General features: G+C 33.4%; 3 protein-coding genes, 1 long non-coding RNA gene, 1 other non-coding gene and 1 pseudogene across 12 annotated transcripts; 4 read left to right on the forward strand and 2 right to left on the reverse strand.

Annotated features, from left to right (window-relative positions):
- Positions 1–5088: 5088 nt before the first annotated feature.
- Positions 5089–5780, forward strand: LOC118049018 (uncharacterized). Its single transcript, XM_073407720.1, has one exon. The coding sequence runs from the start codon at positions 5089–5091 to the stop codon at positions 5767–5769; it is 681 nt and encodes a 226-aa protein (XP_073263821.1). The 3' UTR covers positions 5770–5780.
- LOC140954204 (uncharacterized) lies at positions 5773–8279 on the forward strand (annotated as a pseudogene).
- On the reverse strand, positions 7874–7961 carry LOC118049023 (small nucleolar RNA U31b). Its single transcript, XR_004687594.1, has one exon. It is a non-coding gene; the product is annotated as a small nucleolar RNA U31b (small nucleolar RNA).
- A 2264-nt stretch (positions 8280–10543) lies between the features above and the next one.
- Positions 10544–11887, forward strand: LOC118049006 (uncharacterized). Its single transcript, XR_004687593.2, has 2 exons — positions 10544–10733; positions 11555–11887. It is a non-coding gene; the product is annotated as an uncharacterized lncRNA (long non-coding RNA).
- A 656-nt stretch (positions 11888–12543) lies between these two features.
- On the reverse strand, positions 12544–15077 carry LOC118049005 (uncharacterized). The gene has a single exon (XM_035058860.2). It carries the CDS (start codon positions 14691–14693, stop codon positions 12990–12992), a length of 1704 nt encoding a protein of 567 aa, XP_034914751.1. The 5' UTR covers positions 14694–15077; the 3' UTR covers positions 12544–12989.
- A 1061-nt stretch (positions 15078–16138) lies between these two features.
- Positions 16139–22611, forward strand: LOC118049003 (BTB/POZ domain-containing protein At1g04390). Of its 8 annotated transcripts, none has more exons than XR_004687584.2 (8): positions 16141–16550; positions 16629–16755; positions 17356–18081; positions 18167–18609; positions 18759–19904; positions 21009–21161; positions 21729–22282; positions 22528–22611. XR_004687584.2 is itself a non-coding variant. In XM_035058858.2 (8 exons), exons 1-8 carry the CDS (start codon positions 16429–16431, stop codon positions 22156–22158), a joined length of 3063 nt encoding a protein of 1020 aa, XP_034914749.1. In that variant the 5' UTR covers positions 16141–16428; the 3' UTR covers positions 22159–22394. The 8 variants fall into 8 exon arrangements, 4 of the variants coding, with proteins under 4 accessions (XP_034914750.1, XP_073268526.1, XP_034914749.1 ...); XR_004687585.2 differs by lacking the exon at positions 22528–22611 and adding an exon at positions 22371–22521; XM_035058858.2 differs by lacking the exon at positions 22528–22611 and having other exon boundaries at positions 17356–17863; positions 17948–18081; positions 21729–22394.
- The last annotated feature ends 121 nt before the right edge of the window (positions 22612–22732 follow it).

Here is a 22732-nt window from a genome sequence, read left to right on the forward strand (position 1 = left end):
TTTTCAAGATATTATTCTAATTTATCTATTTTTTTTGTTTTATACAAATGATCTTCATTTTTCAAAATAAATAATATTTTTAATGTATTTAGCCTTACATAATATTATTTTTAGGGTATGGAGTTATGAAAGCAGTTTGATTTGTATTTATCTTTTAGGTCATGAGATTTTTAATGTAAACCCCGGTAATATATATATAATTGAGATAAAAAAAAAATGGTCTTGAGAATTGAGTAAAGTAATTGATATGATTTTTATAAGTATGAAATATGAAAATTTGAATTTTTGATGAAAAATCACAAACCGACTAATTTTACATTGTAGCATATAACTTTCAATATGGTCATCAAATTAAGTTAAAATTTTACGTGAAGTCTTATAAAATATTATTTTAACTTAGTTTAAAGTTTTAGAATTTTTGGAGTAAGATAAGATTTTTTTTTCAGATAAAAAAACAAATAGCACAAATGAGTGTCTTAGAAATTTCTTTAGTGACCAAATTGAAAATTTGCCCAAAACAACCATTTTTATAAGCTGTCAGCAACGGAAAAAAAAAAAAAAGGAGTGTGCAGCCGGTCAAGAGAAGAAAATGTGAAAAGAGGGCTTTTGTTATTTTTCATGGAAATTGCTTGAAAAAAAAAATGTAGTTAGAAAGTGTTAAGTAATTAAAGAGAAGGTTTGGTACATTAAGGAGCCTACAAGGAATTTAAAGATTTTAAGTGTGCTTTTAGAGAAGGAAAAATTGAGTTTAGAGCAAAGCGTAAAGGAAAATTTGATTTAACTAGTTTTGGCTTTTGATTCTTCATTATTTAAGGGTAAGAAAACTCTCCATGATTATCCATTGTGTTGTTTTTCATGTTTGTTCTTGGATTGAGTAGAATTGGTATTAAGTGAAGGTGAGTTCTTGATGTTAGGGTGGTTTGAATGCATGGATTTATGTTGATTATATATTTGTTGAGGGAATACATGCTTGGGATTGTCATTAATTAGGTTAATTTGTCAAAAAAAAAATTGAAGAAGAAGAAGAGAAAAGAAGATGGAGTGGGGTAAATAGTGATTTCTACCTTTGATTTGCTATTGATCTCTTATTATGTTATGAGTAAATATGATCTTATTATGTTGATTAGTGAAATTTTATACATTGATGCTTAGTTATTATTATATATGATTATGGAACTCTTAGATAAATAGAAATGGTGGATGTAATTTGTGAAGTTGTGCTAGAGTATTGTCTGTTGGCATGAAAAAATAAAATAAAATAAATAAATGGGTTAAAGTTGATTAAGTGAAAAGTTGAAGAATTATTATGTTATCATTTTTACTTGAATTTTCAGCAAGGGTAAAGAATTTTGGGGGGTGGGTTGAATTGATGTAATTTGAGATTTTTCATGACTTAAATGGATGAATTGAATTTGGATGACGGATTAAAATTTAGAGTAGAATGAAATTTATCCTCCTCTTATAAAGGTGATTTTGGCCATGAAAAATATAAGAAATAAAACTTTAATCTTAAAGAAATTAATGAATTGCATTTAAATAGTGAAAAAAATAATAATGAAATGATGTGTTGAATTAGGTGTCAAGGAATTAAACTTCCTATATTTATTGGGAATTTTTTATACTAATATAAGATTCTCTTATAATTGTGATACATTAAAAGTTTAGGTAGATGTAACATTGTAAGAATTATTTGTGGAATTATTAAAGAATAAGAAAAAAATAATGATAATAATTTTGGGTATTAAAATTGAATTGATAAAAAATTTTACTATGCAAAAAAGTTTTAAGTAAATTGTTGGATGATGAAGTATTGAAATCATGTGATTTTTTTAAATGCAACAGGAGAGATTGAAGGCTCTAAACAGCAACAGGGAGATACTAGTCAAGCATTAGCAGTAGGTACGTATCCGACATCTTGAATTTTTGTAGAGAGATTAATTGAAAAACATGTATTAATTTTTATTAGAATTTTTGTAATTTATGCTTTGATGTCAACAAATGAACTAGCGCCTGGTAATTAGATGTGTGAACTAGCGCCTAATAATTAACTGGGTGAACATATTTGGGCGGATGAACTAATGTCCAGTAAATGGACGGATGAACTCGTGCACGATATTTGAGCGAATGGATTAGTGTCCCTAATAACGGAGTAGTGAAATGATACATTGCATTTATTGATAATTATGTTAATAAAATGTTAATCTTATTTTCAAGATCCTCGCAGCTGTAGAATAGATCTTGCTTGAATATATAATATTTTTTGTGTATTTATATTGATCAACATATATTTTGAGATTAATGAATGATGTAAAAGAGGTTGAAGAACCTTTTTATTTGTAGAACAAAATTATTATATGTAATTAATGTGAATGTCATACTTAAAAATATCTTTGTGTTATATTAAGTATTTGCATTTTATCATAGTTGCTTATAGGATTAAAAATGTTAGAATGATTAAAAAAAGAAGAAGAAGAATAATCTACCCTAAATTTTTATATTTAACTAAGAAATTATCCTGGATAAAATAGTAGGAGCGTTACATTTATAATCTAAGTTTTTTTTTTTTTTCTTATAATCAATTAATTTTTGCAAGTTATCTAAACCTTAGGATTATTTATGTATTTTGTTTTTATTGATTGCATCTTTATTATCGGACAATACATGTGTATTATTTTTGTGATGTATTGATTCGGAATGAGATTTAAGATGATTAGACCATAATTATAATATGAATTGTGTCAGGAATGAAGATGTCGATAACTTGATATGATCCCGTTATAGAAGAAATTACTTATTTATAAGAGAAATTTAAAAAATTTAACTCTGCTGAATTTTTAGTAAAGAAATAAAATTTCACCGAATAAAAATTAACTCTTATAAATAAATATGTTTTTTTTTGTTGTTGTGACATTTACGATGTGGATTTATCATTTATTGATTTAAATAAGCATGTTCACTGAACACATTCAGGTCAATATCTTATTTTATGTGATTGAATATCTTGGGAAAAATACAATAGAACATTCATATTCACTTCTTTTTTTTTCAAATGCATGCCAAAATTTAAGAGAGGACCAATAATGAAAATTAACTCTTATAAATAAATATGTTTTTTTTTTGTTGTGACATTTACGATGTGAATTTATCATTTATTGATTTAAATAAGCAAGTTCACTGAACACATTCAGGTCAATATTTTATTTTATGTGATTGAATATCTTGGGAAAAATATAGTAGGATATTCATATTCACTTTTTTTTATTCAAACGCATGCCAAAATTTAAGAGAGGACCAATAATGAAAAAAAAATATGATAATTTAATTATAGCTCATATGACCATATTGATTTTAAAAAATCTGGAATTAGAAATTCAACACTATGAAAATCTTCAAAGGATTCATAATCATCAATATGGTTAGCATGTATATTAACCCTTCAGTTATTTTGGCTTAAAAAGTTTTACTCATCAACAAAATTATACATAAAAAAATTATAAACTGATAGAATAAATAACAGGTGGTATTTATAAATAAAAGGATTCTGTTGTTTATTTGTTTGTGTATGTAATTAATTTTTCCGCAAATACATCTAGGAATATAAACAAGGAATGAGCACTATCCTACCATACGAGGGTACATTTGAACGATGAACCCACTTCTAGATAGGAGTGAATAAAAACATAAAAAACCAATTAAATTGAGAAAAATAAAATAAAAATAAAAAAATCAAACTGTGAAAAAAACGATTAAAATTTTGAAAAAATTGATTGGTTCAGTTTTGGTTTTATAAGTCTAAAATCTAAAAAATTGAACCGAACCTAAACCAAAAAAATCTAAAAAAACTAAGCCAAACCAGTTTTTGTAAAAAAAAAAAACTAAACCAAAACTAATCGATTTGAACTGATTTCGGTTTTTTTTTAAAAAAAATCAGTTTTTTTTTTGTTTTTTTTTATATAAAAACTAAATCAAAATAAAAAAAATCACCTCAACTTCGAGACACTCTCACGAGACTAATATCTCTTAAGTATTTATTCTAGTAGTAGTTTACAAAATTAATATAATTTTTATAGTTTTTTTTTTTTTTGAAGTGATAGTTTTGAAGGAAGGAGATTAAAAATCAGATTTCTGATAAATTTATTTAGAGATTTGATAATAAAAGAGATGTGATTTGATGGATTCTTTAGGGATTGAGGTTTTTTAGTTGACTTCTAAAATTTTGTAGACTTAAGTTATTTCAGTTTTCTTTCCCTTTCCTTAATTCTTGATCACTCTCACAAAATCATAATAAATAACAATTGGAAAGAGACTATCCCTTCTTTATGTCTATCCTGTGCGACATTTCCTTCCTGCTAAAGATTGACTTGCTATTTTAGTTAGAAAACTAAGTTATTTAACCTCTGCTTGGCCGTAAACTATTAAATATGCAGCATTTGCAACATGTTTTTTTTTTTTTTTGTATAAATAATATTAAGTGTGGATGAAAAGTGTAACCATATATCTAATTAAATAAATCAAGGAATATTTATATCAATAAATAAATAAATAAAAATATCATTATCGATAACTAAATACGTATCTGGAAAGGTCAAGAGGTGAATATAAATCAAGATATTTAATCTTACAATATGATTCATTCATTCAAATATGTTCAATAAATATATTGATTAAATTTATTTTTTATTTAATCAAATTATAGTAGAAACAAATAAATACATAAAATTGAGATGATAGTTTATTAATTCTGAGATGATAGGTTTTAAAATCTTATAATGTTTGGGAGTAAAATAATTTAAAAATATATTAATTTAAAGTAAAATAAAAAATTTAAAATTTTTTTTTAAAAAAACTTTCTCACAGCAAGAAGAGGAAAGATGGGAAATGACTTCACGAGTTGAACACAATATTTGATCTCAAAACAGTTAGTTATAAGTTACTCGACGATTCTGTTTGTTTCTGTATTTTAAAAATATTTTTATAAAAATTTAATTTTTTTATTTTTTTATTAATTTTAAATTAATATATTTTTAGTATATTTAAATAATTTTTAATATTATTAATATTTATTTTAACATAAAAATTATTTGAAAAATGAAGAGATCTTCTTTGGAACCTTCATTCACAATATCAGAAACTGCTGATGAAAATGACAGTAATGCCGAATCTGTCGTACCTTCTATTTATGTGGGTCAGTTTGCTCAATTACTAGTCTTCAAAATGTTTGCTTTGCACTATCTACTTTTACTAACTCGTTGTGTTGTTCATCCAATCTGCAGAGAGTACACTCGTTATGCTTTTACTGAAGGGAAAAGATTTCAAGATTCCTTTGAAATTATTGCTTTTCTTAAAAAAGCTTATGAATCACTCTCTAATCTAAAAGCCCGGAGGATGGCCTGCTTCTGTGGGTCCCACATGGCAAGGGAATACTTTGTTGTGGGTGATTTAAGAAATGCAAAGCAATTACTTGATGGTGTTGCTCTTCTACACAGACAAGAGGGTCGGGTCACTTTATTGTGGGAGTTCTTGGGTTATCTGCGAGAGTGCTCGAGGAAATGTGGTACAGTGAAAGAGTTTGTTGAGTGCTCTCTTGAATCGGCAGCATTGCCAGTGCCATCTGATTCTGGGATCCAGTATTTACAGAGAGAAATTATACACAAGGAGGTTTTTGAGCTTGGTGGTGGAGAAACCAGGTTAGCATCAGTTGAAGGCAATACTGATCTCAAAGTGAATGAAGAAAATCCTCTGCGTCTTGAGATTGATCTTGCGGTATGATTAGTGAGCTCTTATGCTAATAATGTCAATATTTGGTTTAATGCAGAACAAAGTGGGAAGCTGGAGTGCATTTATGTTAGTGGGGCTGAAAGTCCTGCTTCAATGGAGGATTTACCTCTTTGGAATTTTGAGAACCGTGTCGAAACTTTTCCAACCTAGGATCCTGCTCTTGCATTTTCTGGTCAGAAGGCTTCCCAGGTGAATGCTTCGCATTTCCTGTTACTGTGGCCTCCAAGGATCATGCCATATTCTACGGACAGCCATCATGTTGAACTTCTTGGAGTTACTGGGCCAGAAGGAGAAGATGAAACTCTAGTGGGTCCTGACAAAATCAAGAAAATTCAGCAGTCTTTTGGTTTGGTTTCTGTTCCTTTTCTTAAAAGATGGCGAATCATGGTCCTGCAAATTAGAAATTAAGTGGCATCGACCCTAACCAGTTATGCTCTTTGTATCATTAGGCTATTTTCCAGATAGCAATGAATCAACTTCACAAAGAATCCATGTCCAAAAGAGCTTGCAAATTAAAGGAAAGACTGCTGTTGTGTTTAGCCATCAGTTTATGCTGCCATTCCGCCATGATCCACTTTTGCTCTCAAGAATCAAGCCTGTTCCTGGCTCTGACCAGTTGGCATCACTTCCTCTGAATGAAACTAGTATTCTAGTTATTAGTGCCAAGAACTGCAGTGAGGAGCCATTGCTGTTGCAGTCAAAGTCTATTGAAGTGGATGATGGCGTTGAAAGGCCATGTACCCTGGAACATGGTGGCATGGATATTTTACATCCTGCCCATCTTGTTCCAGGAGAAGAGTTCAAAAAGGTTTTCACTGTCATTCCTAAAGTGGAATCTTCATGTCTTCATTTGGAGTCAGTGTCTTTGAGATGGAGGAGAAATTCTGAAATGGAAGATCTATCTACTTCTGCTGCCACACAAGAGTGGGTTTTGACCAAACATCAACTTCCAGATGTAAAAGCAGAGTTGCCACCATTGGTATTGAATCTGGAGTTTCCTCCTTATGCTGTTCTTGGAGATCCCTTAATGTACTCAGTTAAAATTCGGAATCAAACACGGTTGCTTCAAGAGGTCAAGTTCTCACTAGGAGATGCACAGGGTTTTGTGTTATCTGGGTCTCACAGAGACACAGTTTTTGTTCTTCCAAAATCTGAGCACGAACTTAGCTACAAGCTTGTGCCATTCGCTTCAGGTCCACACCAATTGCCTTAATCTACAGTGATCTCGGCAAGATATCCAGCTGCATTTCAACCTTCCAATGCTGCATTTACTGTTTTTGTCTTCTCCTCTAAACCTCAGTTCAAGACAACTGATATCAGAGACAATAAATCGGAACCCGTTGCTGCCGAGTAAAAATACTGTTCCCTTTGGTAGTAAATATTTTGCAGAAACCGTGTTCCGCCATTGAAGGATGCAGTTGCTAACAAGTGTATCATTGCTCTTTCTATGTGAGGATGGTTAGTTGTTGATTGGACCTCATCTGTCTGTAGGCTTGAAGAAGGCAAATCCAGTAAAATTCTACTATTTGGATGAAATCTCTTCAGAGAGCGCCTGAGTTTGGGATCCTCAAGCTTTTCTAACAATGCCCTCTCATCCATCTCGTTATGTCATATTTTTATTGTCAATTTGTTAACGTTAATACGGATTTTGATTTGCATGTTATATATAATTTTCTTTCTGCCATCTTAACGAAACACCTAGACACTTAATTGAAACCTAGGGCAGTAGAGACCTCGGGCATATACAAATCAAAACACAGAATTTATCATATCATTAAATAATATCAGACGAAAGATGGTGATTGTAAAATATGTTAATCACTGAAAAATCATTGTTAAGATACCATTTAAATCAAAATAATTGGAAATTTGTTTTTGTTATTTTCAAGAGATGTAGGGTGCAAAAGAAATAATATGGCAGTGCATGTTCATTAAATCATCATCATGGTAATTTGATCACAGGAATTATTACGATAAAACATCATCATGTTTTTTCTTGCATACTTAACCAGTACCTAAAGAATAAATCAAAAGCAAAAGACACAGTAGATCGAAAGCTGAAAGGCCAAAAACAAAAAAAAAAGAGTGAAGAAGAGAATCAGATATATGAACTGTCAAACACCATCAAGCATCAAAGAGAAGATGCTTGTAAGACTGGGGCGACAACGAATATCATCATTTTCTTCCTTTTCAAAAACCCATTACAGAATTGTAATAAAATAGATTGTTGATCTAGCACAAAAGGAGAGAGATGAGCTGCCGTTCAATATTTTGTGGGAGAAGAGGAATACGAGGGCTTGTTTAAATAGGGATTTTTAAGGTTTTAGGTTTTGAAGGTTTCATGGGTTTGTCGGGCCCAAGGTTTTAGGTGAATGGGCTATCGTTCATTGGGTTAGCAGCAGGATCGCCATGGGCTTTGGCAATATGAGTGACCTTTAAAGCATTGTTGTATGATCGGTCCTAGAAACTAACTCGGAAAAGGATAGGGATTATCATATCAATTTATGGGTTATTAAATTAATTCAAATTATTTTAAAAAAATTAAAATGGTTTTAATTCTAGATTTTTCTTCAAAAAAAGAAAAACAAACTTCGAATGTGATCAGGCTAGATTTGGCTTGGTTAACCAAGTCATTAAAATATCACTATGCTACCTAGATTTTGCTTAGAATTTGTTTGAGAATGTAGTTGTTTTTTAAAATATTTTTTATTTTAAAGTATATCAAAATATTTTTTTAAAATTATTTTTTAGATCAGTGTATCAAAATGATTCCAAAACATAAAAAAATAATTTTTTTAAAAACCCGGGTCGCATTTCCAAACGCTCTTTTAAGTCAATGTCTTTTCTACCATGTTCAATAAAACATGCTATTTTTCAATAAATAAATGAATAAAAAGCCATATTTATAATCATTTTTTTTTAAAAAAATAACAAAGAAAATTCTGTTTATTTAAAAAGATAAAAGTAAATCATGGATGATAGTAACATCACTAATAAATAATCTCAATTATTCTTGTTATTCTTATTCTTATTATTTTAAATAATCTGGTTACACAAAACCTAGTATATTGAGTATTATTGGTATTTCAAAACATAAAAGGCATGTAAATAAAAACATATTCGATGATGAAGATAAAGATATAAAATAAATTTATTTTAGAATAGTTTTGAAGTAAATTTTTATTATTTAAAAATAAAACACACCAAAAGAACATGCCCCTCTATCTTATTTTTTGAATCAGAATTTGAAAACTTAGAAATTAGATGCCTCACGAGGGCTCAATTGAATAAATTTCATATCCTCCTTGTTGCAGGCTTACGAGAGAGCACAAGTTGGCTAACCATCATTATATATGCAATTTTCTTACAAAAAACTTCTTGTTTCATCTCCAACATCAGGGAGACAATGAAATGAAGCAATAACATGTTGGTAAACTTTTTTTTTTTCTTTCTTCTATCTAGGGTAAGGCAAAGACAAGATTCGTTTGGTTTTTTAATTTCAAAAATTGAGATAATGACCAAATATCTAATTAAAATACATGAAAACTGGCTTTTCAATTGTCATGATGAGCACCTTCAGCTGGTCTTTTCTGGACACAAGCAGGCATGGCACTTTACTGCATTGCAGCCACCTCCCGGTAGCTTCTCGACGAGCACAACAGGGCTAGAACCGGCTCCTTCAGCATTCACTTCCTTACCTGAATATTGGCTTCAACAACACACACCAATATGATCATACCATGCAAAATATTTCCAGCAAAGTGTGTTAGTCATATGTAGCTCTGCGTTTAACAAAATCACCATGATTTTGTATTGATTTTAGAACAGATTTCGATGGTGAAACTCTCTGTCGAACACCTGAAATCTTCGCTGCATAATTATATCAGCAAGCAGGATTCAAGGTTACAATACAAAACGAAACCACAAAATGTCACCTTACTAAATTACAACTGGGTGTAATGCGCTCATATGACTTAAGATTACCAATCCCATTTCAGAGACAGACTACACTGGCCATTTATGATGATGGGTTCATTTCTAAATTCATCATATGCGTGTTTCTCCGACTAAGGAGAGAAGAAATCACTTTGGAAACAAAAACCCATCAAGAGGGTCTCTGGATAACAACCTAAAAGGCCAGAAGAACAGAGATTTTATAGCAAAAACAAGTCTTGGATGGACTCCAAGTACACAAAACCCTCCGATCTGAAGCTGCTTTTCTAAACCATAGCATTACAAGAGCATAAAAAAGAAAAGGAAAGAAAAAGTTGCCTGTAGTAAGACGATCAGTAGCAGAATTAAGTTGGCCTTGGCTGTTGAGAGTGTCTTGAGCTTTAGAGTCGAAATCCTTAATCACAGTCGCTATCAATGTTGATAAATGACTTTAAACCACAATATCAAAAGGATATTTAATGTATATTTAGTATTGCGATAGTTTTTAATAATTGTGGTTTCAAAAAAATAGAATTAATAAAAATTATATACAATAATTTTTTTTAATTAAGGTTTCAATACAGAATTTCAAGTGGGTCTCATAAAAATAATGATGTGTATTAAAAATATATTTGAGTGTATTTTAAAAGTATATTTGATTTGAAATATATTAAAATAATATTTTTTATTGATATGTAATTTTGATAGTTAATTTTAAAATAAAAAATATTTTAATATATTTTTTTAAAAAAATACCCCAAAAAATTAACATAATTACATGGCTAAAGTTCAGATTGTTAATTCTTATATTATATCACAAAAAATAGGAATGGACAACAATACACCTCAAGCGTGACTTAAGGTCGGCACGGATTAGGGTTTCTGAAGCCCTCAAAACCCTGTGCCTATAAAGTCTAAAGACACCCCGTTTCTCTCTGTCGAAAACTCTCTCTACAATATTCGGCTATCAGAAAAAAGAGACCAACAAATAAACAGAACCCTGATCCAAGATGAGAGCTAAGGTATTTTTCTCTGTATAATCCTGTGTTTTGTTTAAATAATCTAGTCTGGTAGATGCATTGAGTATCTATCATGTTTGCTTAAATCTCTGCTCCAAGTTCCATTTACTTTGTCTCTTTTTTATTGCTGGAGAAGTTCTTTTTAATCCTGTAATCTAGGGTTTTAGTGTTTGGCTATATCATACAAATCTACTTGTTCTTTTCTATTCTAAAACTTGTGGTTTGTTGGGTTATAACAATAATGGTTTTGCTTTCCTTTCTCGATGCTCAAGAAATTGTCAATAATGTTAAAGACACTATTTTTATGCTATGTCGAGTTCGCTTTACAATTGTTTTTTATATATATAATTTTGGTGGTTTTAGCTTTTTTTCTTGTGTAATTTGGTTTGTTTGATTTAAAATCTTCCGAAGCTGTCAAAATCTGGTATCTAGTCAAACATGTAATGGGTTTTTGTGTTTGTGACAGTAGCTGTGTAAATAGGTTATAATGTATCTCACCACTCAGTAACTTAACTAATTATCATGTAATTATGCTAGTTACTGATGTTATTGTGGAATTACAACTCAGAATGTACATTGTTACTTTACAAAAATTTACTAACAAATTAGAATAATTTTAATAAAAAAGTTCCCGGAAATAAAAAAAATACTATTTAAGCTGTAGAGGAACTATTTTTGAGTGATTACAAGCTAGTAAGTATTTATATTATTTCATTGTAAATATTTTATTATGTTGTTAATTTGAAGACGCAAAATGTATAATGCCTTTAAGTAACCATAGCGAGCCTTGATATTAACTGTTTTGTTGTTATTGTTCTTTTCAGTGGAAGAAGAAGCGTATGAGGAGGTTGAAGAGGAAGCGCAGAAAGATGAGACAGAGATCCAAGTAAGCGGTGGACTTGGACAAGATGGAGCTTTCTGCTAGTATATGTCTTTGATTGCTGGTGGCTTTGTGCTGCATGGAGCTGCGAGAATGAATGATGTGTATTAGGGAAATACTTCATTTGTTTCATCAGCTAGGGTTTTAAGACCTGCTTCTGCAACTAGTTTTCTGTTGGCTTAAATTTTGTGTTGTATTTGACTTGCTTTTGTCCTTAATATTTACTTATGAATGGAAATCACCGAACTTAATCAATCTAATATAGTTATCTTTCATAGATGTGTTTAATCATGGTTTAGTTTAGATCTTTCTGGTGTGGACCTCGGAATGCACTAGGCATCCACTTGCTACTACCTATTTGAGATTAGTAGAAATGCAGGGGAACTGGGGTGTGGCATTGGCAAGCTTTTTAGCCATTATGCCTTGGAATAACACCATTTTGATTCATCTCTACCGAATTGAGATTTCTGTTATTTGGTATCTAGCAATTTCAAGGATTGTTCACTGTCTCGTGGATTCATCATGAGTTCAGATGTTTGAGGTTATGGCTTGTGTATGCCACAATAAATGTTCAAGCAATGCTTGCAAACGTTCATTGGCAGGTGAAGGAATTGATTTGCTAACAACCAAACAAGGGATTCGACTCTTATATTATGTAACTACTGCCTGTGGAGATCAAATGGAGGATCTATTTCGTAGACTGCTTTTCCAGTTTTTTTACCTCGGTAAATGGAATTGCGAAAACTGAACAAGAGCAATGGAATTGCCAGCTGTGGTAAAATGGCAAGTAAATGAACGAAGCACACATACACAAATTAGGGTGGAGGGGCCAGGGTGGCTGCACGGCGGAGCAATTTACATCAACAGAAATGACACAAAATAAGGTACAGAACCTTGCAAGAATTTACAGGTCAACCAGGATCACACACTGCATCCAATAAATAAGCTGAGATGCATCATTTTCGATTAAGAGCGAAAAACCCAAGTCAGAATGAGTAATTTATACAATCATATGCCACAGCAACCATGAGAATCAACTTGTACAGCATAAAACAATGATGCAAGTTTTCTGGGCAATGTTCAGCTCACAGAACATAGGGTGAAGCAAATATAGGAATAGTACTACATAGTCAAGAATCCTTGTGCTTGAACCTGTGCTCCTTCCTTGTGCTCAAAACATTCAACACAAACCATTGCTGCGGCTGTCTCTTTCGTTTTCAATACGCAGGATCCTTGGTTCCCGGTCTTGATCGGAAGGTCACAGTATGAAATTCTGATGAAGCATGGGCATTAGTATTGGTGAGCACCCCGTTGCCTTCTCAGAGTATATTCATTCCATGTTCCCTTGCTTGTTTCTAATCAGGATGATGCACGTAGTTTTACACTGGTAAACCCTTGAGGTCGTATTGCATAACAAGTCTTTCTACTGTATTTCGTCTCATGACTTGTCTAATGTACAACTCTTTTAAAACTTCTGCTGCCAACTCTTTTTCTTCTTCATGGGCAATCCCTTCTACTAAAATAGTATAAGTTGTTTCATTAGGTGTGTATCCTTTCAAAACCATCATCTCAAAAATCTCCAAGGACAAATCTGTTCTACCAGATTTACAAAACCCAAGAATAAGAGCATTGAAATTGCCAAGAATAGGCCTATAGTCATTTTCTTCCAATAGCCTGAAAATCTCCAAGGCCTCGTCTAGCATTCCCTCAACACACAATCCTCTAATCAAAGATGAATAGGTATAAGGATCAGGAACAAATCCAGACTGTATCATCTCGTATAAAAGCTGAAATGCTGGATATGTGTTCCCTTTTCTACACAAGCTCGAAATCACACCTCTGTAGAAGTCATGGGTGGATGAATTTTGCTTATTACCCAAGCTTTGAATTATGGAGAATGCCCGTTGCACCCTCCCCCCCTCACAGAGCACAGCAATGGCATTAAACGTTCCATCATTGGGACTGCAGCAGTGATGAATCATTTGATCTAGACACTTAACCACGAGGTCTGCCTTCCCCTCTTTGCAAAGATGAGAAATTATAGGGTTGAAGGTTGCAGCAGAGGGCTTAAATGATGCCCTCATCATTTCATCCAAAACCTGAAATGCATGTTGAATCCTGCCATGGGAGGCAAGCGAACCAATTAGTATATTGTATGTGACCAGAGATGGTGAACGCTCCTCCGAGTCCATTTCAGCTACAAGCTCGTTTGCCTCTTCCCATCTTCCTTCACAGCACAAGCTCCTCAGTATAATATTACAGCTCACAACGTTCGGATTAAATCCCTTTGATGGCAAATCCCTGAAGAACTGAATTGCCTCTTCCGTCCTACCTTCCTTGCACAATCCAGTTAATAAAACATTGTAACTAACCAAGTTAGGCTTCCCGCCCTTTGCAATTATCCCATCCAAAAGCTTCATCGCTTCATCCACACCTCTCTCCTTGTAAGCTGCTTCGAGCAAGAAAGAATGAGTGAATTCATTGGGGACCAACCCCTTTCGCATCAGCTTATCTAGTAACTGCAAGCTTTGATTCAAGTTCCCATGCTTGCAAAGCCCTCTAACAAGCGAATTATAGGTGACCGTGTTGGTTGGACAGCCATTTTCCTCCATTTTGTCAACTAACTGCATTGCATACCCAATATTCCCTCTCTTACACAAATTGTTCACCAAAAAAGTATAAGAAGCTGCATCAGGAATAATACCAGACTCAATCGTCATTTCCATCACCCTCGTCGCTTTCTTCATCTTATTCGACTTGCACAAATCATACAACAGCTGTGTTGCTTGAGCAACATCAGGTTTATGACCCTTTCTAACAATAAACTCCAAATGAAAAAATGCATCATTGAGCCTAATATCCCTATTTCTTGTGTCCTTCCTACCAACCTTCCAATTGGACAGTGTCCTAACAGAGTCTTTAGGGGAAATTGTAATCTGGGTTGATGCCAAAACTCTAGTGAAACCTCTGTTTTGTGAAAAGGAATGGAAATTTGGGACATTAGAGAATAACCCACAAGCTGTTCTTAGAGTCTCCGGAGAAGGGTTTGTTAAAGGAGACACTGAATTCACCAGAGTTGCCATTGCAAACAGATAGTAACAAGCAAAATTCAAGATTTCAGCTTGAAACCAAAAATATCAAAACTTGGTGGTTTTCTCAAGTGGTTAGATATTAAGACTTCAGACAAGGAGCAATAATGAGTCAAAAGGACGCGTCAAACATCGAAAAAAAGCAAAATCTGAGAGAAAGATAGGGTTAACATACACTGAGGATCATCACCACCTGTTCCATGCAAAAAGTTTGAGACTTTTTAAAGAAATGTTGAAGCACAAAGGCAGGTTTTTATGTTTTTTTCTTACGTGTGTTGCTGTTCTTCTGGTCCAGTCCAGTCTCATTCAATCCGTATATTTGCAGTCCTTGTGTTATCCTCCTCCAAGTGTTTTGCTTGCTGTAGATGATCCCATCAAAAACAGAGAAATAAATAAATAAATAAAGTCTTATTTTTTAAACTACGTTCGTGTAGACCAAGCGTTGTCGTTTACATGATGATTACTAGTCGTTTAGTCCCCCCCAGCTTTTGGACTGGGCCTGGGCTTAGTAACTCCCGTATAATTTTTGCTCTCCTTATCAGAGGAATCGTTTCCAAGCACACAATCATTATATATAATATATCAAAATAATTATTTTTATTGTTGATATAAATATGTCAAAATCTAAAAACAAATATTTAAAAAATTAAATTATTATTTTCTAAAAAATGTATATTTTTATAAAAATACCTAAGAATAAAAATTATTGTACTCTCATATAAATTATTAATTAAAATAATATTTTTTTAGAATTAACTTGAGTTAACTTTAATTTTTAATTAAATTAAATTAAATATTAAATGGATAAAATCCATTTAATTCTATTAAGTTTTCTACTCTAATTTATTTAAAATAAATCCAATCTTAAATTTAGCTAAATCAATAATAATAAAAAATATAACATTAATAATAATGATAAATATATTAAATTAATATATATTTTTTATATTTTTAAATAATTATTTTTAATATAAATATATTTAAATTAATACATGTTTCTTACCGTTTATGTTGATGATTCTATCTTAATCGTTAAATTTTTTTTTATTAGGGATGAGTAAAAAAACTAAGAAATCAAAAAAAACAAAAAAAATATAATTAAAAAAACTGAAAAAAAACAACTGGTTTGGTTTGGTATCGGTTTTATAAGTTTAAAACCGAACCGAACCGAAAAAACCAAGCCAAATAAAAAATATCGAGCTAAAACCTGAAAAAACCGAACCAAAACCGAAAAAAACTGAGCCAAACAAATTGGAACTAGTTTTTTTCTAAAGAACTAAATTCGAACCAAAATTGACTGATTTGAACCGGTTTCACTTTTCTTTTTAATTTTAATTTAATTATTATTATTATTATTATTATTTTTGATAAAAATCGAAACAATCGAATTTGATGACCCTGCTTCTTATAGATGAATCTGTTTGTCGATTTTTTAGAGACTAATCAAAAGTAAAATAAAATAGGAAAAAAAAAAAAAAAGGCTACTTTTGAGGAGATTTGTAGGAGAACAAAAAAGATAAAAAGGACAAAGAGTAGTGACGACTTACGTGATGCAACTTGCGGCGGTGGTCGGTGTTTTATTCCGGCTATCTATGAGTATGACATTGCATTGCAGCAAGCAGCTAAAGCATCATTAAAAAGAAAAAGAAAACCCATAAATTCACTGTAATTTATTTATCTATTTATTTTCTCTAAATTTAACGTCTCTGTTTTCAAAAACAAAAACAAGATGAGATCTTCAAAACAAGCAGCAGCAGCAGCAGCGACAGCGACAGAGAACAACAGAGGCATAAGCGGTCACATGTTCACTCTCCATCAACGTCTCTATCATGCTCTCAACCTCGGTACCAGGTCTGTTCTTTTTAATTTTAATTTTAGGTTATTTTTAGGTTTTGATTATGAATCAATTTTGTGTTTAAAAATTGACAGATATTCTGAAGGAAAAGAGTGGAAATGGAAGTGTACAGATATTGAAATCCAACGGCATGTCGTCCGCTCCATTTCTTCCTTCATTGAGTCTGCCTCGCCAGACACTTTACATCATCCTCTTGTTAAGGTAACAAACATAATTACTATGATTCTTGTTCTAATTGAGGTTAGTTTTTTACGGTGAAGTTGGTGTTGTTATCAGTGTTGTTTTTGCTGTTGTTATCAGTGTTGTTGTTGTTGTTATCAGTCACTTAAAAATCCAAAAACATATGCGCTGGCGAATGCAGATTTGTTTCAATCTAATTCCGAGCATAGCTATTTATTGATGTGCTGGTTTTATTTAATTATAATCCAATTGATTAAGATTTATCAGCTTTCATGTATTAAGATTAAGAAACAGTAATACTAAATATACTAATTCTTTTCACCAAAACCTGAATCTTAACTTGCATGGTAATGCGGTTCTTATCACTTTGAATATGTATTATGATTATTTGGAATTAAAATTTTTGATGAAGTAACATTTGTAAGCTGTTAGTTAGTGAGAGTGTTGGTATCTCTAGTGTTATTCATTAGGGAACAAGGAGTTTTTGGATGATATTTGATGGGACTTGCAAAGGTATTTTATATTGCTTGTCTGTGGTATTATCTCTCACTTAGGTAAAGGTAATGATCAATAATGATAGTTTATACGTGAGTGCATCTATCTTTGGCCTTCAATTTTCAGGATTCTGTGACCGACATAGTTTGGGCATTGGTATGGATTCTTCAGCATAAAAGTGAGGCTGTATTGAGTATAGCAGCAAATGTGGTTGTAAAGTTAATCCGCATTATACCCAATTCAATACTGCAACCGTATTCATTATATCTGGTTCATCCTTTAGCACCCTTGCTATCTTCCCGTCGAATGGAAGTCTCAATTGCTTGTGCCACTGCTTTGAATATGATTCTCTCGAATCTGAGTGCAACCAGGGAGAAAAGTGTTTGGGAGATTCTGAGTGAAACGAAAACTGTTTTCCTTATTGTTAGTGGTATACGGGAATTTTCTGGTGGTTCTATGGCTACTGAATATTTCCAAGAGATGGCTTCTCTTTTGAGTACAATACTGCAAAAGTGGTCTGCTTCTCGGTTCTCTGTCTGGAATGATACTAAATTGATGGAAGTTCTAGAGGCTATGCATGAAAATCCTGATGTTTCCATTAAGGTTGCACTTTTGAAGTTATATTCAGGGATAGGTATAATCATATGCACTGAGTTCTTCTTTATGAATTCTATAAGGCTCAAAATTGTTAAACAACGACTCTTGATTTGTATGCCAGCTCTATGTGGTAATGGGGCCATGAAGCTTCTTCAAAATGGGGAAGCCCTTCTACAAATGATGGTTCTCTGCATGGGTAGATCCCGCCCTCTTTCTGTTCAGATGGAAGGATTTAGACTTGCCCAACGCTTAGCGGTAATAATTGTAAACTGTTCTTTCACAAGATGTCTAATTGAGACGTTAACTGTGTGTAAGTTATTGTGCATCGTCTATTGCCCAGACAAATAAGCAGGGATGTTTAAAAATGCTGAGCTTATGCTGCGAGCCTATTGTTAAAGCTATAATTGATGGAATGACTGGATGGACCTTGAGCTCGGGGAAGATTGCAAATGACCAGATGTCTTTGTTAGTGGAAGCTTGTCGCTTGGCTCTTATAATTCGCTGGGATGGGGAACATCATGATTATTTTTGGAAGAAAGGAATTGACAAGGTCCTACTTGATCTTCTTCTTGAAAAGTTTCGTAATGGACAGTCTGTACACCTTTTGACACTTGAAGAACAGATGTCTGAAGCACAGGAGGCTCTCAAAGCTGATGTTCTTCTTGTTTTGAGGCCATACATGTGGGATATTCTTGGATGGCTGGCAATATACTGTAGGGAAGATTTCAACCCCAACATTCATAGTCATGAACTTCTCATTGATATGCTTATTAGATGTGCATGGTAATATACTGCTCACATCTTCTAAACTTGCCTTGTTTTCCTTGGAGTCAAGTAGATTTTTAATATCTTAGTGATCAACCTTTGTGTTGTGGACCCCTTTCTCCTAGTTACTGATTAATGTTTTTTTTTATTGCATATTCCTTTGATAGCTTAACTTTTACAGATTCAGTTCGTAAAGGATGGCAAATATGCCAAAGTGATCTGTCTGAGACATTCAGAAGTGAATCAGCATCAAGGGCAGTTCTTATGATGATTTATTCTCCCTGCAAATACATTGCATCAAAAGCCAGGTCTATGCTGTCTGAAATTCTAAAGCCAACTGGCAAGGAATATTTGAAACACTCATTGCGCGTTCTCAATTTTACGTTGACAAGGGATAATTTTGGAATACCAGATATGCTTCAAACTGGCATAAACTTGGTGGCTTTGACATGCTGTGCTTGTTTGCCATGGTACCGAAGTTACATTGTTAAAAGTGGAGGAGTAAAGACACTACTGGCTTTTATAAAGTGGTGCCTAAGCAATGATGTCCATATAGGAAGGCTGAGCTTTGCTCCTCATTTGCATAATATATTCAGTCAGAGGCTTTGTTGCTGGGTGTGCAAGGAAGACTGGGAAGGCAATGACATACTTTTATTGTATGGGTTGTGGGGGCTAGCTGAGTTACTACACTATGGATCTATAAGCAAAAATGTTGACATTTTTTCCGGCCAGGTGGAATATACTGAAGCTCAGTTTGTTAGAATGCTTCAGGAGATTTGCAGTGACAACTCTGCTCTTGGGCTGAAATGGAATGCTGCATACATTCTAAGTTACTTTGGATTTTATGGTTTTCCTTGTAAACTTGGGAGGCGTATAGGGAAGGCACTTGATGAGAATGAATTTGCAGATACACGAATCATCCTTGCAAAAGGGGAGTCTATGAGTGTTCATGGTGTCGTTCTTGCCATTCGATGCCCATCATTGCTGCCTCCTGAAGAATTATCTCATGATGAGAAAGCATCTGATGGTTCTTCTGGAAGATGTGCTGTAGATAAGCAGTATGGAAAGTTTAAGAAAGATATTCGCTTATCTTCACACGTTGATAACCAGGCACTGTCCAAGTTGTTGAAATTTGTTTACTTAGGATATCTGCATGCTGGTGATGAACATGTGAAGAAATTGAATATTCTTGCTAAACATTGTAGTTTGCAACCTCTATCAACAATGCTTGGCAGAAGACGTCCAAAGTGGGGCACACTTTTCCCCATCTATGATCTTACCCCTGCTCTTGCTCTGACTGGACATCACTTTTCGTATGGTTTGCTTCTTGATTTGTGCCTAAGGACATTTTTCATTGTGTTGGATCAGCGTGTCTTATCCTTTTACATTTTTGTTCACTAAGGTCTCTTGAAATGATACGTGATCCTATAGAAGGGTAATTGAACAGGCACCCTTTGGGCCTTTTCCTTTCTGAGGCGCCCTCTAGTTTGCATTTGTTCAGCGTACACAACAGTTGTGATAGTTTGGCTTTCAGTGTCAGGTTTTTATATTGCCATTCTCTGATTTTAAATTGCTTTTTGTACAATTAGTTGGAATTCACTCTTCAACTAGGCACACACAAGATAACAATCATAGATGTTTTCCAAAATGGCTTTTATTTTTTCTTCTTTATTTCATTCCCTTTTTTCTCATGTCCTTGTGTTATTTTTTTCTTCTTATTTTTATTTTGACTCGTTTCATTTTTTTTTTTTTGTCAAATCTGTGTTCAGGTTTGCAGTTTAGCTTGTACTTGCTCCTGCCATTTATATCTAGCTAAGCAATGATGGGTGTACATGAATATTCTAGGATTACACTGTATGTTCTAGACTTGTGAGATAATAATTTTTTATATCATGAGATGGTAAATTGTAAGCTCCACAAATTGTTTTTCCCAGTGGTTAGTTGGATCTCTTTTATAGTCTACAATTAGAATAATAGATGGAGCTCAACATAAAATCATTGCCTTTTCTTATGTTTAATTCTTTTCTAACAGCACCAAATTGCTTTCTAGCAAAACTAGATAGCGTGCTATACCCTTGATGGATAGTTAATATGAGATCTACGCTTATGGACCTCGTGTGTGACTCTTTCCCCATAAGTTTGCTAGCATGTTCATCAAAGTCAAAGGAAGAAACCCCCCACCCAGAAAGGGCTTTTCTGCTCATTCCTTCTGTTACTCGTGAATCTTCTATTGCATGGGATTTATGGTTTTAAATTCTAGAATTTATTTGGTATATGCATCTTAGTTGATAGGTTGTTTGACTAAATTTGTAATTTTGGAACAGAAGTTTTTAGGTGAATCTGTATTGTGTTTGCTACCTTCATGTGGCTAATCTTTTGGAGCTGTTGGTGGTAATTCAGTTTGTCTCTGATTTTAGGGACATCATCTTGAAGCCAAAAGAAACTGAATCAATCTGCTGGAAATGTAGAACGTGCTCCCTGTCATTGCCGCACATGCATGCTCACAAAGTTGTATTGTCATCTAGTTGTGATTATTTGCGGGCTTTGTTTCAATCAGGCATGCAAGAGAGGTACGTACATTAGTGTTTTGAGTATAGAACTTCGTTTTCACATTTGTTTGTTGGTTCATTTAATTGATTGAAAGTGTTGAAACTTATAATACAACATCAAGGGTTTGTCTGCATCTTATTGTATGCAGCTGTGATAAATAATTTGCTAGGCAGCTTACTATTTTATTTTCTTACTGTCCAACTCATCTTGTATTTGTGGAAAGTGGGTGCTATGTGGTGAGATTGGAAGAGTCTAGGTAATCCAAAGGCATATGTGTGTATGCAGGACATAGCTGTCCGCTGCATGCTAAAATAGTGGGATATTTATCATACAAGTATTCACCTATGGTGGACAAGTACTTGGTAATGGAGATTTCAAGTAGTGACCTAGCTTGTTTAGCTTTCTTGCAAGTCTTTTTGTAACTGGTATTCATATTATAATAAACAATCTCTGAAATAGTAGTTTTAGAAGTCTTTCTTTTTCTATGTTTCCTTGACAACCGACATTCCTGCTCTTCAATTTTATTGCTTTGGAATTTTTTTATTTTTCTGTTTTTGTGACATTTCTCATGTTATTTATGCATACAGTCGCTCCCAAACCATAGAGGTTCCTGTCAGTTGGGAGGCAATGATTAAGCTAGTGAACTGGTTCTACACTGATGAGTTGCCTAAACCTTCCTCTGGTTGTTTATGGGATAATATGGATGATGAAGAAAAGCTACATCAGCTGCAACAATATCTGGAGCTTTGCTGGCTAGCTGAATTCTGGTTTTTGGAAGACGTTCAGGATATCAGCTACAAAGTGATTGTATCTTGTCTGGATTCAGCCAGGCAGCTGTCTATTAAAATAATCAAGATTGCTTCAGAGTTATCTCTTTGGAAATTGGCCGAAGTTGCTGCAAATTACCTTGCCCCTTTCTATCGTCAACTGTGCCACACAGGTGATCTTGAAGCACTGAATGAAGAGCTTGTTGATATGATTCGTGATGCCTCTGTTCGGCTTTCTCAAGAAGGGTAGTGAGACTTTCCAAGTTGATTTACTTTTCCCTGGATGGTTTGAATTTTCGAGTACAAGACAGAAGTTGAAACTTAAGATCTCCAAATGCAACGGAACTGAGGAATGCAGATGTGTTTGCCTGCCGGTGAGTTCTTTTGTATAGTTAGACATAGTTTTAATGAAATTAGGTTTTGATACTTGGTCTTCTGCTAATCATTTTACATTAATTCCAGAAACCAGGGTCATAGTTTCTAGCATTTCTGGGAAGAGCAAAAGACGATAGTGTCTTCTGAATTTAGGGGCTGCTAATTTATGACTTACCCACACTACATTGGTGAAGGGCACTTATTTGCCAATCTCAAATAAAAAATTTTCATGGGTAATTTTCAGGGTTCAGGATTGCAACCTGGGGAAACATCGATTGATTTTGATTTCTTTCGTGACCAACAATCTCTGTGCGGATGCGTAACAGTCTTAGGATAGATTCGTATGTTGTCTTGATATATCGGATGATCAATCTCCACATCATCAGAAATCATTTGAGTCTTCAAAACACCAGTATATCACCATGAAAAGGAGGCAATATTTCTGCTAA

The sequence above is a fragment of the Populus alba genome, chromosome 1 (genome assembly GCF_005239225.2).
Source record: "Populus alba chromosome 1, ASM523922v2, whole genome shotgun sequence".
In the NCBI taxonomy this organism is placed as follows: Eukaryota; Viridiplantae; Streptophyta; class Magnoliopsida; order Malpighiales; family Salicaceae; genus Populus; species Populus alba.

Bases quoted from the DNA above. Each gene is read 5' to 3' on its own strand.
- LOC118049018 (XM_073407720.1), top strand. From the start codon at position 5,089: ATGAAGAGATCTTCTTTGGAACCTTCATTCACAATATCAGAAACTGCT.
- LOC118049005 (XM_035058860.2), bottom strand. From the start codon at position 14,693: ATGGCAACTCTGGTGAATTCAGTGTCTCCTTTAACAAACCCTTCTCCG.
- LOC118049003 (XM_073412420.1), top strand. From the start codon at position 16,429: ATGAGATCTTCAAAACAAGCAGCAGCAGCAGCAGCGACAGCGACAGAG. The intron at 16,551-16,628 runs GTCTGTTCTTTT...AAAAATTGACAG, and splicing joins GCTCTCAACCTCGGTACCAG to ATATTCTGAAGGAAAAGAGT. The intron at 19,905-21,008 runs GTATGGTTTGCT...CTCTGATTTTAG, and splicing joins CTGACTGGACATCACTTTTC to GGACATCATCTTGAAGCCAA.